Source organism: Salmo trutta, chromosome 15, assembly GCF_901001165.1.
Source record: "Salmo trutta chromosome 15, fSalTru1.1, whole genome shotgun sequence".
Classification (NCBI taxonomy): domain Eukaryota; kingdom Metazoa; phylum Chordata; class Actinopteri; order Salmoniformes; family Salmonidae; genus Salmo; species Salmo trutta.
In genome coordinates this window covers 46,495,595-46,509,504 of record NC_042971.1, presented here as the reverse complement: position 1 = coordinate 46,509,504, position 13,910 = coordinate 46,495,595, and the positions used below count along the sequence as shown (strand labels likewise).

Below are 13,910 nucleotides of genomic sequence, written 5' to 3'. Positions count from 1 at the left end.
ATCAGCGGGGTGGAGATATTGTTTCCTACCCTCACCACCTGGGGGCGGGCCCGTCAGAAAGTCCAGGACCCAGTTGCACAGGGCGGGGTCGAGACCCAGCGTCTCGAGCTTAATGACGAGTTTGGAGGGTACTATGGTGTTAAATGCTGAGCTGTAGTCGATGAACAGCATTCTTACATAGGTATTACTCTTGTCCAGATGGGTTAGGGCAGTGTGATTGCGACTGTATTGTCTGTGGACCTATTGGGGCGGTAAGCAAATTGGAGTGGGTCTAGGGTGTCAGGTAGGGTGGAGGTGATATGATCCTTGACTATTCTCTCAAAGCACTTCATGATGACGGAAGTGAGTGCTACGGGGCGATAGTCGTTTAGCTCCGTTACCTTAGCTTTCTTGGGAACCGGAACAATGGTGGCCCTCTTGAAGCATGTGGGAACAGCAGACTGGGATAGGGATTGATTGAATATGTCCGTAAACACACCAGCCAGCTGGTCTGCCCATGCTCTGAGGACGCGGCTAGGAATGCCGTCTGGGCCAGCAGCCTTGCGAGGGTTAACACGTTTAAATCTTTTACTCACGTTGGCTGCGGTGAAGGAGAGTCCGCAGGTTTTGGTAGCGGGCCGTGTCGGTGGCACTGTATTGTCCTCAAAGCGAGCAAAGAAGTTTAGTTTGTCTGGGAGCGAGACATCTATGTCCGCAACGGGGCTGGTTTTCTTTTTGTAGTCCGAGATTGACTGTAGACCCTGCCACATTCCTCTCGTGTCTGAGCCGTTGAATTGCGACTCTACTTTGTCTCTATACTGACGGTTAGCTTGTTTGATTGCCTTGCAGAGGGAATAGCTACACTGTTTGTATTCGGTCATGTTTCCGGTTGCCTTGCCCTGATTAAAAGCAGTGGTTCGTGCTTTCAGTTTTGCGCAAATGCTGCCATCAATCCACGGTCTCTGGTTGGGGAAGGTTTTAATAGTCGCTGTTGGTACAACATCACCGATGCACTTGCTAATAAACTTGCTCACCAAATCAGTGTATACATCAATGTTGTTGTTCTACTCTATCTGGAACATATCCCAGTCCACGTGATCGAAGCAATCTTGAAGCGTGGAATCAGCGTTGAACAGACCTGAGCATGGGTGTTTCCTGTTTTAGTTTCTGTCTATAGGCTGGGAGCAACAAAATGGAGTCGTGGTCAGATTTGCCGAAAGGAGGGCGAGGGTTGGCTTTGTATGCGTCGCGGAAGTTAGAGTAACAATGATCCAGGTTAAATGTTAGAGGAAAACCCGCTGTGGTCTTCTGAGAACCTAAGTTTTATTTTTCAGCGAGACAATTCTACGAGACAATTCTACGCATTTTAATGCCAAAGACACACCAGACTGGCTTTCCGAGGTGGTGAGTGTTCCTGAATGGTCCAGTCTCAGTCCTGACTTAAATCTGCTTGAAAATCAGAGTCATGGTTTGAATATTGCTGTCCTACAATTATTCCCAACCAAATTTACTGAACTTGAGCAATTTTTACAAAAACAATAGATATACAATGAGTAAACAAAACATTAAGAGCTGCTCTCTCCATGACATAGATTGACCAGGTGAATCCAGGTGAAAGCTATGATCCCTTATTGATGTCACTTGTTAAATCCACTTCAGTCAGTGTAGATGAAGGGGAAGAGACCGGTTAAATAAGGATTAAGCCTTGAGGCAATTGATACATGGCTTGTGTATGTGTGCCATTCAGATGGTGAATGGGCAAGACAAAATATTTAAGTGCCTTTTGAACAGGATATGGTAGTAGTTGCCAGGCGCACCGGTTTGTGTCAAGAACTGTAACGTTTCTGAGTTTTTCACGCTCGACAGTTTCCCATGCGTATCAAAAGTGGTCCACCACCCAAAGGACATCCAGCCAACTTGACACAATTGTGAGAAGCATTGGAGTCAACATGGGCCAGCATCCCTGTGGAATGCTTTCGAGACCTTGTAGAGTCCGTGCCCCGATGAATTGAGGCTTTTCTGAGGGCGAAAGGGGGGTTGCAACTCAATATTAGGAAGGTGGTCCTAACGTTTGGTATGCTCGGTGTATGTTGGCCTAAGAGATGTGCAAAGTTGGTAGAATTGTATTCAAAATGATACACAGTTGTAATGGATGCTAGTATTAACTCTGGGGTGTGAAAAAATATCAAATTGAATTCCTTTTTAGATGTAATTGTTAAGCTGCAAAACATGAACTGTGCAAGAGGTGTGTAGACTTTCACTAGCGACTATATTCATTTTTTGTATGTTTGTTTTTAGAGGTACTGTAGATGAAACACAATCTCATAAACAAGTACTGCTGTGTACTGCAATATCCTAATGTACACACACACTTCACAAAATGATTACAAAAAGTATCTCCTCATGGACTTTCATTGGGACAAGATGGCTGACGTACCACTGTGCAGCAGAGAGGCCAGAACCACCAGAGCAGAGCCAGCGTCAGGAGGAGCAGCAGGATGAGCAGAGCTATGGCCAAGAATGTCCCGTCAGACTGGGAGAGGCCGAGAGAGGAAATGAGGTCAGAACCTGGTGTAGGTAAACTAAAATCTGTGCTTGAACACAAGCTATATTACCCCCCAGGAATAGACATGGAAGAGTACAGTACTAAAATTTGTCAAACAATTAGAAGCACAACACTGTGTAGAGAAGTGGCGAGGGGTTGATACTTACACAGCTGACAGAGGTGATGGTGACAGAACTAGATATGAAACTCAGGCCATTGTTCATACTGACGTGGAGGGTAGCTGCCCTGAGGGAGGTGAGAAGATGGTGAGGGGTGAGATGACTGCACTGTTTGTATATTTTGCTCTAATATCCTTCAACACATCTGTTTTAATTTCAGAGTCTGAGTGCTTTTCTGAGAAAATACAGTTAAAGTCGGAAGTTTACATACACCTTAGCCAAATATATTTAAACTCAGTTTTTCACAATTCCTGACATTTAATCCTAGTAAAAAATCCCTGTTTTAGGTCAGTTAGGATCACCACTTTATTTTAAGAATGTGAAATGTCAGAATAATAGTACAGAGAATGATTTATTTCACCTTATATTTCTTTCATTACATTCCCAGTAGGTCAGACGTTTACATACACTCAATTAGTATTTGGTAGCATTGCCTTTAAATTGTTTAAATTGGATCAAACGCTTTGGGTAGACTTCCACAAGCTTCCCACAATACATTGGGTGAATTTTGGCCCATTCCTCCTGACAGAGCTGGTGTAACTGAGTCAGGTTTGAAGGCCTCCTTACTCGCACACACTTTTTCAGTTCTGCCCACACATTTTCTATTGGATTGAGGTCAGGGCTTTGTGATGGCCACTCCAATACCTTGACCATGTTGTCCTTAAGCCATTTTGCCACAATTTTGGAAGTATGCTTGGGGTCATTGTCCATTTGGAAGAACCATTTGCGATCAACCTTTAACTTCCTGACTGATGTCTTGAGATGTTGCTTCAATATATCCACATAATTTTTCTTCCTCATGGTGCCATGTATTTTGTGAAGTGCACCAGTCCCTCCTGCAGCAAAGCACCCCCACAACATGATGCTGCCACCCCCGTGCTTCACGGTTGGGATGGTGTTCTTCGGCTTGCAAGCCCCCCCCCCTTTTCCTCCAAACATAACGATGGTCATTATGGCCAAACAGTTCCATTTTTCTCCCAAAAATATAATCTTTGTCCCCATGTGCAGTTGCAAACCGTAGTCTGGCTTTTTTTTCAGTTTTGGAGCAGTGGCTTCTTCCTTGCTGAGCGGACTTTCAGGTTATGTCGATATAGGACTCGGTTTACTGTGGATATAGATACTTTTGTACCTGTTTCCTCCAGCATCTTCACAAGGTCCTTTGCTGTTGTTCTGGGATTGATTTGCACTTTTCGCACCAAAGTACGTTCATCTCTAAGAGATAGAATTTGTCTCCTTCCTGAGCGGTATGACGGCTGCATGGTCCCATAGTGTTTATACTTGCGTACTATTGTTTGTACAGATGAACGTGGTACCTTCAGATGTTTGGAAATTGCTCCCAAGGATGAACCAGACTTGTGGAGGTCTACAATTTTTTTTCTGAGGTCTTGGGTGATTTCTTTTGATTTTCCCATGATGTCAAGCAAAGAGGCACTGAGTTTGAAGGTAGGCCTTGAAATACATCCACAGGTACACATCCAATTGACTCAAATGATGTAAATTAGCCTATCAGAAGCTTCTAAAGCCATGACATCATTTTCTGGAATTTTCCAATCTGTTTAAAGGCACAGTCAACTTACTGTATGTAAACTTCTGACCCATTGGAATTGTGATACAGTGACTTATAAGTGAAATAATCTGTCTTTAAACAATTGTTGGAAAACTTACTTGCGTCATGCACAAAGTAGATGTCCTAACCGACTTGCCAAAACTATAGTTTGTTAACCTCTTACATCTAGACGTTCCGCTAGCGGAACACCTGCTCCAATATCCAATGATAGGCGTGGCGCGAATTACAAAGTCCTCAAAAATCCCAAAACTTCAATTTTTCAAACATATGACTATTTTACACCATTTTAAAGACAAGACTCTCCTTTATCTAACCACACTGTCCGATTTCAAAAAGGCTTTACAGCGAAAGCAAAACATTAGATTATGTCAGCAGAGTACCCAGCCAGAAATAATCAGACACCCATTTTTCAAGCTAGCATATAATGTCACAAAAAACAAAACCACAGCTAAATGCAGCACTAACCTTTGATGATCATCAGATGACACGCCTAGGACATTATGTTATACAATACATGCATGTTTTGTTCAATCAAGTTCATATTTATATCAAAAAACTGCTTTTTACATTAGCATGTGACGTTCAGAACTAGCATTCCCACCGAACACTTCCGGTGAATTTACTAAATTACTCACGATAAACGTTCACAAAAAACATAACAATTATTTTAAGAATTATAGATACAGAACTCCTTTATGCACTCGCTATGTCCGATTTTAAAATAGCTTTTCGGTGAAAGCACATTTTGCAATATTCTGAGTAGATAGCCCAGCCATCACGGCTAGCTATTTTGACACCCACCAAGTTTGACCCTCACCAAACTCCGATTTACTATTAGAAAAGTTTGATTACCTTTCCTGTTCTTCGTCAGAATGCACTCCCAGGACTTCTACTTCAATAACAAATGTTGGTTTGGTTCAAAATAATCCATAGTTATATCCAAATAGCGGCGTTTTGTTCGTGCGTTCAAGACACTATCCAAGGGTGACGAAGGGTTACGCGCCCGACGTGTTTCGTGACAAAACATTTCTAAATATTCCATTACCGTACTTCGAAGCATGTCAACCGCTGTTTAAAATAAATTTTTATGCTATTTTTCTCGTAAAAAAGCGATAATATTCCGACCGGGAGTCGTTGTTCTCGTTCAAAGACGAAAGAATAAAAACATGGGGTCGGCTCGTGCATCCACCTCCAGTCTCTGTTCTCTGATTGACCACTATCTAAATGCGCTAATGTTTTTCAGCCAGGGCCTGCAAAGCCACCATTCAGCTTTTTGCCGCCTTCTGAGAGCCCATGGGAGCCGTAGGAAGTGTCACGTTACAGCAGAGATCCCCTGTTTTGGATAGAGATGATCAAGAAGGCCAAGAAATGGTCAGAGAGGGCGCTTCCTGTTTGGAATCTTCTCAGGTTTTGGCCTGCCAAATGAGTTCTGTTATACTCACAGACACCATTCAAACAGTTTTAGAAACTTTGGAGTGTTTTCTATCCAAAGCTAATAATTTATATGCATATTCTAGTTTCTGGGCAGGAGTAATAATCAGATTAAATCGGGTATGTTTTTTATTCGGCCGTGAAAATACTGCCCCCTATCCATAACAGGTTTTAACAAGAAATTTGTGGAGTGGTTTAAAAACGAGTTTTAGTGACTCCAACCTAACACGGAACACAAACACGTGCCCCATCGTGCATACATTTTATTTTGTCCCCCCACACCAAACGCGATCACGACATGCAGGTTAAAATATAAAAACAAAATCTGAACCAATTACATTAATTTGGGGACAGGTCGAAAAGCATTAAACATTTATGACAATTTAGCTAGTTAGCTTGAACTTGCTAGCTAATTTGTCCTATTTAGCTAGCTTGCTGTTGCTAGCTAACTTGTGCTGGGAAATAAACATTGAGTTGTTATTTTATCTGAAATGCACAAGGTCCTCTACTCCGACAATTAATCCACACTTAAAACGGTCAACCAAATAGCTTCTGGTCATCTCTCATCCTTCCAGGCTTTTTCATCTTTGAATTTATATGGTGATTGGCATCTAAACTTTCATAGTATTACTACACCGACCGGCAACACAGTTCGTCTTTCAATCACCCACGTGGAAATAACCAATGAGGAGATGGCATGTGGGGTACCTGCTTCTATAAACTAATGAGGAGATGGGAGAGGCAGGACTTGCTGCGCGATCTGCGTCAAAAATACGCGCGCGAGCAGTGTGTGCGCAATATTTTAAAAACATAGATTTCTAATTTATTTAGCAACGTTCGCGCACGCGACTGAGCGGTGTGGTCAGCCTATAAGTGTATGTAAACTTCCGACTTCAACTGTATGTCTTGAAAGCAAAGGAGATGTAATGGGTATGTAAAATAATATATATGTTTATCTTAGCTTTTCATGAGTTGGGTTTGGCATGCATCAATTTAAGCAGTGAGGAATTGAGAGTTAAACAGTCACTTACGTCCCCTCCTCCTCCAATACTGGAGCTGGACACAGCAGGTAGGTGTCTCTCACGACCAATGGTCTTTTCACTATGGGATTATAGAAGAGAATGCATTGTATTATGTGTGTATATGAATACCTAATACTGTGGATCATGTGCCTCATTATAAATCCTATACAGTAGCTATGCATCCAGCTAGAGGTGCATGGAAATCAAATCTAAAATAAAATCAACAAAATACAGTACAGTAGCTAATTCATTACCAAACGGTGCTATTAATTTAACTATTTATCTTAGTTAAAGTATCATAATTTCAAAGAGTTGTAGATCAGAGAGGACTTCAAAGACTATAGTTGAAATTGAAATACTTTGAGACAAATTGTGAAAATTCCTTTCTTTGTTATTGTCTTTGTGGCCCTTTACTTGTGGAAAATGAAGCAACTGAAATCCTTCAGAGTGAGTGTGGTTTATTTACCCTGGCCGAGAGAACATTCAGTGTGTGCAAATGTACATAAGATCCACATTCCTTCTGTACATCTGAGAAGCCTTAAGTATTCAACCAGATGAAGTAAAGTGAGGCTGCGTGTGTGTGTGTAGGGGAGTGAGGAAGGACAGACCAGAAATCATTAGGATTTGTAATAACAGTGGGCATGCTATAACCCCCTCTTGCTTGTGGCTAAATCAAACGTAGCCCCATTTCGCATAATGCCTCAGGGAAGAATGCAGAAATGTTTCTTCAGTGTAAAGAATTGGACTACTCTCTACGGAATATTGCTTGTCAAAGGATATTATTGCAAGTCCCTTATCCATGGAACATTTAGAGATTCTAGATGAAATAAACCCTTGCCCTTAAAGCTTCAGAGAGCCTTCTACCTAGCTTATCAGAGACACTGAGGCTACAGCAGATGTGCTAGATCAGTTTTGGATGAGTGAAAGGAACAAAGAAACCTCATTACATCTACAACTCAGATCTGTTTGTGCACTGCTGCCGACTCCATTGGTGTGGAATTTGCAACCAGACAGTGGTTTGCAACTTTGGAGCGAGGGTAATCTCTTGCATCAAAATATTTGTGCCACAAGTGCAAAGAAATCCTTTCTTGGTCCAATGTTCTGTCATGTGTAGGGCACCTTGTGGGATACTGTTGTTCTACATTGGCCCAATGAAATGGTTAGGTAAGGAACATAAGACTGAGCTACACGTGTGGTCCCGTGTAGCTCAGTTGGTAGAGCATGGTGTTTGCAATACCAGGGTTGTGGGTTCGATTCCCACGGGGACCAGTACGGGGGGAAAAAATATATGAAATGTATGCATTCACTACTGTAAGTCGCTCTGGATAAAAGCGTCTGCTAAATGACAAAAAAAAAAAATAATTAAGACAGGCAGAAATTGTCTCGAGAACCCAACTGGTGCCTGTTTGATCTAATGATCTTTCTTTCAGGCTCATTCCTTTAGGTTCTTTCGTACAGGATGTTTGAAATCCTTCTCTTTTGTATTTGCCTGTTTCATAGTCACAGTCAATAACAGCCAACTCACTGTGACATTGCTGAAACAAATCTCTTTCTAAGCCTCATTACCCTGCACTCAGAACCTTGTGTGAAAGTTAGAGATTCTTTCCAGATCATTCAAAACAGGGGTGTTACTGATGGGATTCATTAAGGTTAATGGTCGTTAAATTCTAGATACCGTAACTTCCACTTACTCAAAGTGAGAGTGTCGTTGATGCGGAAGCTACAAAGGACCTTCCCCACCTCGCGGGCATGTGAGAAACCATTTCCTTTCACTACCACCTGGAAGGACTCTAAGGCAGGATGAAAGGGAGAGAACAATCATCAATGCCATCTGTTCACCTTGATAATCATAAGTAAAGTGGAATTACAGTTGATAATGATATTTTCAAATCCTTATTTCCTGAGGCCAAAAGCTTCCCAATTATGCATAATGATACATCCCACTGGGCACACCACGTCATTTCAACGTGGATAATTGGGTAATATTTGGTAGATGCATTGATCAATGAGATTCCAAACTATTTTCATCCACTCAAAAAAAGAATTTGAATTCCCAACTTGTTATCACTATGCCTTCAACCATCTAAAAGCACAATTCAATTCCAATGGAAAATCAATGTCTGATTTCTGGTTTAGTTGTCACCTAAATGTGTTATCAATGCGCTTTCAACCATTTAAAAGCACAACAACATTTAAATGGGAATACAATGTCAGATATTTTGTTTATTTATACAACACCTTAATGTGTTATCAATGTGCGTCATCTAATAGCACAACCAAATGACCTGGACTGCAATTGAGATTGCATTAAACTACATGGTGCAAGTGATCAATGCCATATGAGATTCTGTTCAGATAACTGTAGCAATTGTGAAGATTTCCACAGAACTGCGACCCTGAACATGCACGATTTCTATGATTACATAAGAAGACATTTTACAGGAACCTCAAAATGTGCCATGGGTGTGTTACAAATTTGAAGTTTGAATAAATACTGTTACATTCATTTGTACGATAGCCTTAACATTAAGCTATTTACTGTCTTACAAAAGTAATATTGAATTGTGTTTGGTTGACAATGCAACCAAATATAAACATTTAAAGGAGATGTATATATTACTTGGATAGTTCAATCTGAGCCACTGGCTTAATTAATCTGCTTTTTTTATTACTTGTATTAGCTGAAACCCTAGGCCTATATGTATTGTAAACAATAGCTGTTGATGACTTCCCAAATGCTATCTACTGTAGTCCTAAATATGGTTACATATAATTTGCTCTGTTGAACCTACCCTTTGGAATGACTTAGATAGCAACAGTGAATCTATTAAGTGGAGACTTCTCAACAATCATTCTCATGATAACACATGGTTATAGTCAAATATCAACGCTAAGCAGGGCTGGGTTTGGTTAAAGCCCTGGATGGGAGACTGAAGGGATAGCTGTAGATACAGCGCATTTGGAAGGTATTCAGACCACTTGACTTTTTCCCACATTTTGTTACGTTTCAGCCTTATTCTAAAATGGATGAAATAGTTTGTTTTCCTCCTCAATCTGAACACAATACCCCATAATGACAAAGCAAAAGCAGTATCTTTTTTTCTTCTTCAAATTAGTAAAAAAAAACCCTGAAATATCACATTTACATAAGTATTCAGACCCTTTACTCAGTAATTTGTTGAAGCACCTTTGGCAGCGATTACAGGCTCAAGTCAAATCAAGTCAAATGTTATTTGTCATGCTCTGAATACAACAGGTGTAGACCTTACAGTGAAATGCTTACTTACGAGCCCTTAATTAACAAATATTTCAGTTTTAAGAAAAAAAAGAAATAATTAAGAGCAGCAGTAAAACAATAATAGCGAGGCTATATACAATGGGTACCGGTACAGAGTCAATGTGAGAGGGCACCGGTTAGTCGAGGTAATTGAGGTATTATATACATGTACTGTAGGTAGAGTTACTTAAGTGACTTATGCATAGATAATAACAGAGAGTAGCAGCAGCGTAAAAGAGTGAAGGGGGGGGGGGATCAATGCAAACAGTCTGGGTAGCCATTTGATTAGATGTTCAGGAATCTTATGGCTTGGGAGTAGAAGCTGTTTAGAAGCCTCTTGAAACTAGACTTGGCGCTCCGGTACCGCTTGCCGTGCGGTAGCAGGGAGAACAGTCTATGACTAGGGTGGCTGGAGTCTTTGACAATTTTTAGGGCCTTACTCTGACACCGCCTGGTATAGAGGTCCTGCAGGAAGCTTGGCCCCAGTGATGTACTGGGCCGGACGCACTACCCTCTATAGTGCCTTGCGGTCAGAGGCCGAACAGTTGCCATACCAGGAAGTGATGCAACCAGTCAGGATGTTCTCGATGGTGCAGCTGTAGAGCCTTTTGAGGATTTGAGGACCAATGCCAAATCTTTTCAGTCTCCTGAGGGGAAATAGGTTTCGTCGTGCCCTCTTCACGACTGTCTTAGTGTGCTTGGACCATGTTCGTTTGTTGGTGATGTGGACACCAAGGAACTTGGAGCTCTCAACCTGCTCCACTACAGCCCTGTTGATGAGAATGGGGGTCTGCTTGGTCCTCCTTTTCCTGTAGTCCACAATCATCTCCTTAGCCTTGATCACGTTGAGGGAGAGATTGTTGTCCTGGCACCACACAGCCAGGTCTCTGATCTCCTCCCTATATGCTCTCTCGTCATTGTTTGTGATCAGGCCTACCACTGTTGTCATCTGCAAACTTAATGCTGGTGATGGAGTCATGCCTGGCCTTGCTGTCATGAGTGAACAGAGAGTACAGGAGGGGACTGAGCACGCACCCATGAGGGGCCCCCGTGTTGAGGATCAGCGTGGCTGATGTGTTGTTACCTACCCTTACTATCTGGGGGCGGCCATCAGGAAGTCCAGGCTCCAGTTGCAGATCCTGGAGGTGTTTAGTCCCAGGGTCCTTAGCTTAGTGATGAGCTATGAGGGCACTATGGTGTTGAACGCTGAGCTGTAGCCAATGAATAGCATTCTCACATAGGTGTTCCTTTTGTCCAGGTGTGAAAGGGCAGTGTGGAGTGCAATCGCGATTGCATCATCTGTGGATCTGTTTGGGCGGTATGCTTAAAACATGTTGGGATTACAGTCTCAGACAGGGAGAGGTTGAAAATGTCAGTGAAGACACTTGCCAGTTCATTAGCGCATGCTCGGAGTACATGTCCTGGTAATCCGTATGGCCCTGCGGCCTTGTGAATGTTGACCTGTTTAAAGGTCTTACTCACATTGGCTGTGGAGGGCGTGATCACACAGTTGTCGGGAACAGTTGATGCTCTCATGCATGCTTCAGTGTTACTAGCCTCAAAGCGAGCATAGAAGTAATTTAGCTGGTCTGGTAGGCTTGTCACTGGGCAGCTCTCGGCTGTGCTTCCCTTTGTAGTCTGTAATAGTTTTCAAGCCCTGCCACATCTGACGTGCGTGGGAGCCGGTGTAGTACGATTCAATCTTAGTCCTGTATCGAAGCTTTGCTTGTTTGATGGTTCGTTGGAGGGCATAGCGGGATTTCTTATTAGCTTCTGGGTTAGAGTCCCGCTCCTTGAAAGCGGCTGCTCTACCCTTTAGCTCAGTGCAGACGTTGCCTATAATCCATGTCTTCTGGTTGGGGTATGTACGTACAGTCACTGTGGGGACGAAGTCATCGGTGCTCTTGATTGATGAAGCCAGTGACTGATGTGGTGTACTCTTCAATGCCATCGGAAGAATCCCGGAACATATTCCAGTTTGTGCTAGCAAAATAGACCTGCAGCTTAGCATCTGCTTCATCTGACCACTTTTTTATTGACCGAGTCACTCGTGCTTCCTGCTTTAATTTTTGCTTGTAAGCAGGAATCAGGAGGATAGAATTATGGTTAGATTTGCCAAATGGAGGGTGAGGGAGAGCTTTGTATGCGTCTCTGTGTGTGGAGTAAAGGTGGTCTAGAGTCTTTTTCCCTTTTGTTGCACATTTAACATGCTGATAGAAATTTGGTAAAACGGATTTAACCTGTTGTGGTATAGGGGGCAGTATTTTCATGGCCGGATAAAAAACGTACCAATTTAATCTGGTTACTACTCCTGCCCAGAAACTAGAATATGCATATGATTAGTAGATTCGGATAGAAAACACTCTAAAGTTTCTAAATCTGTTTGAATGGTGTCTGTGAGTATAACAGAACTCATATGGCAGGCCAAAAACTGAGATGATTCCATGCAGGAAGTGCCCTGTCTGACAATTTGTTGTCCTTCTGTTGCATCTCTATCGAAATTACAGCATCTGTGCTGTAACGTGACACTTTCTAAGGCTTCTATTGGCTCTCTAAAGCCGCCAGAAAGTGGAATGGGGTGTCTGGTGTCTCTGGGCAAAGTATAGGAGCAGAGTTTGTAAGTGGTCAGCCTGGGGACAGTGAGACTGAGATGCGCGTTCACAAGACTTCTCCATTTTTTTCTTTCAGTCTTTGAATGAATACAACGTTGCCCAGTTGGAATATTATTATTATGATTTTAAACAGCGTTTGACATGCTTCTAAGTACGGTAATGGAATATTTTGAAATGTTTTGTCACGAAATGCGCTCGTGCGTTGCCCTTCGGATAATGACCTGAACGCACAAACAAAACGGAGGTATTTGGATATAACTATGGATTATTTGGAACCAAAACAACATTTGTTGTTGAAGTAGAAGTCCTGAGAGTGCATTCTGACAAAGAACAGCAAAGGTAATCCAATTTTTCTAATAGTAATTCTGAGTTTAGGTGACCCCGAAGTTGGCGGATGTCAAAATAGCTAGCCGTGATGGCCGAGCTATGTACTCAGAATATTGCAAAATGTGCTTTCGCCGAAAAGCTATTTTAAAATCGGACATAGCGATTGCATAAAGGAGTTCTGTATCTATAATTCTTAAAATAATTGTTATGTATTTTGTCAACATTTATCATGAGTAATTTAGTAAATTCACCGGAAGTTTTCGGTGGGTATGCTAGTTCTGAACATCACATGCTAATGTAAAAAGCTGTTTTTTGATATAAATATGAACTTGATTGAACAAAACATGCATGTATTGTATAACATAATGTCCTAGGCTTGTCATCTGATGAAGATCATCAAAGGTTAGTGCTGCATTTAGCTGTGTTTTGGGTATTTGTGATGCATGCTAGTTGCTTGGAAATGGCTGTGTGTTTTTTTGTGTCTATGTACTCTCCTAACATAATCTAAAGTTTTGCATTCGCTGTAAAGCCTTTTGGAAATCGGACAACGTGGTTCGATTCAGGAGAAGTGTATCTATAAAATGGTGTAAAATAGTCCGATGTTTGAGAACTTTGAATTCTGACATTTTGTGGTTTTAAATTTGGTGCTCTGATTTTTCACTGGCTGTTGAATAGTGTGGGACGATTTCGTCCCACCTCCCCTAGAGAGGTTAAATTTCCCTGCATTAAAGTCCCAAGCCACTAGGAGCGCCGCCTCTGGATGAGCGTTTTCCTGTTTGCTGATGGCAGTATACAGCTCATTGAGTGCGGTCTTAGTGTCAGTATCGGTCTGTGGTGGTATATAGACAGCTATGAAAAATACAGATAAACTCTCTATGTAGAAAGTGTGGTTTACAGCATATCATGAAATACTCTACCTCAGGTGAGCAAAACCTTGAGACTTCCTTAGATATCGTGTACCAGCTGTTGTT

The 13,910-nt window shown here is 41.9% G+C and overlaps 2 protein-coding genes across 8 annotated transcripts in view; one reads left to right on the top strand and one right to left on the bottom strand.

Annotated features, from left to right (window-relative positions):
• The window catches only part of LOC115149162 (anthrax toxin receptor 1), a 58,655-nt gene that overhangs the window by 11,359 nt on the left and 33,386 nt on the right, over positions 1–13,910 (bottom strand). The window contains exons 10-13 of the mRNA XM_029691748.1: positions 8,415–8,513; positions 6,733–6,802; positions 2,692–2,770; positions 2,417–2,512 (exon numbers count right to left, since the gene is read on the bottom strand). Of these exons, the coding sequence (XP_029547608.1) occupies positions 2,417–2,512; positions 2,692–2,770; positions 6,733–6,802; positions 8,415–8,513 (344 nt within the window). The remainder of the gene's footprint in view (positions 1–2,416; positions 2,513–2,691; positions 2,771–6,732; positions 6,803–8,414; positions 8,514–13,910) is intronic.
• The window catches only part of LOC115149160 (AP2-associated protein kinase 1), a 119,195-nt gene that overhangs the window by 73,309 nt on the left and 31,976 nt on the right, over positions 1–13,910 (top strand). The gene's annotated exons all lie outside the window — the stretch shown is intronic.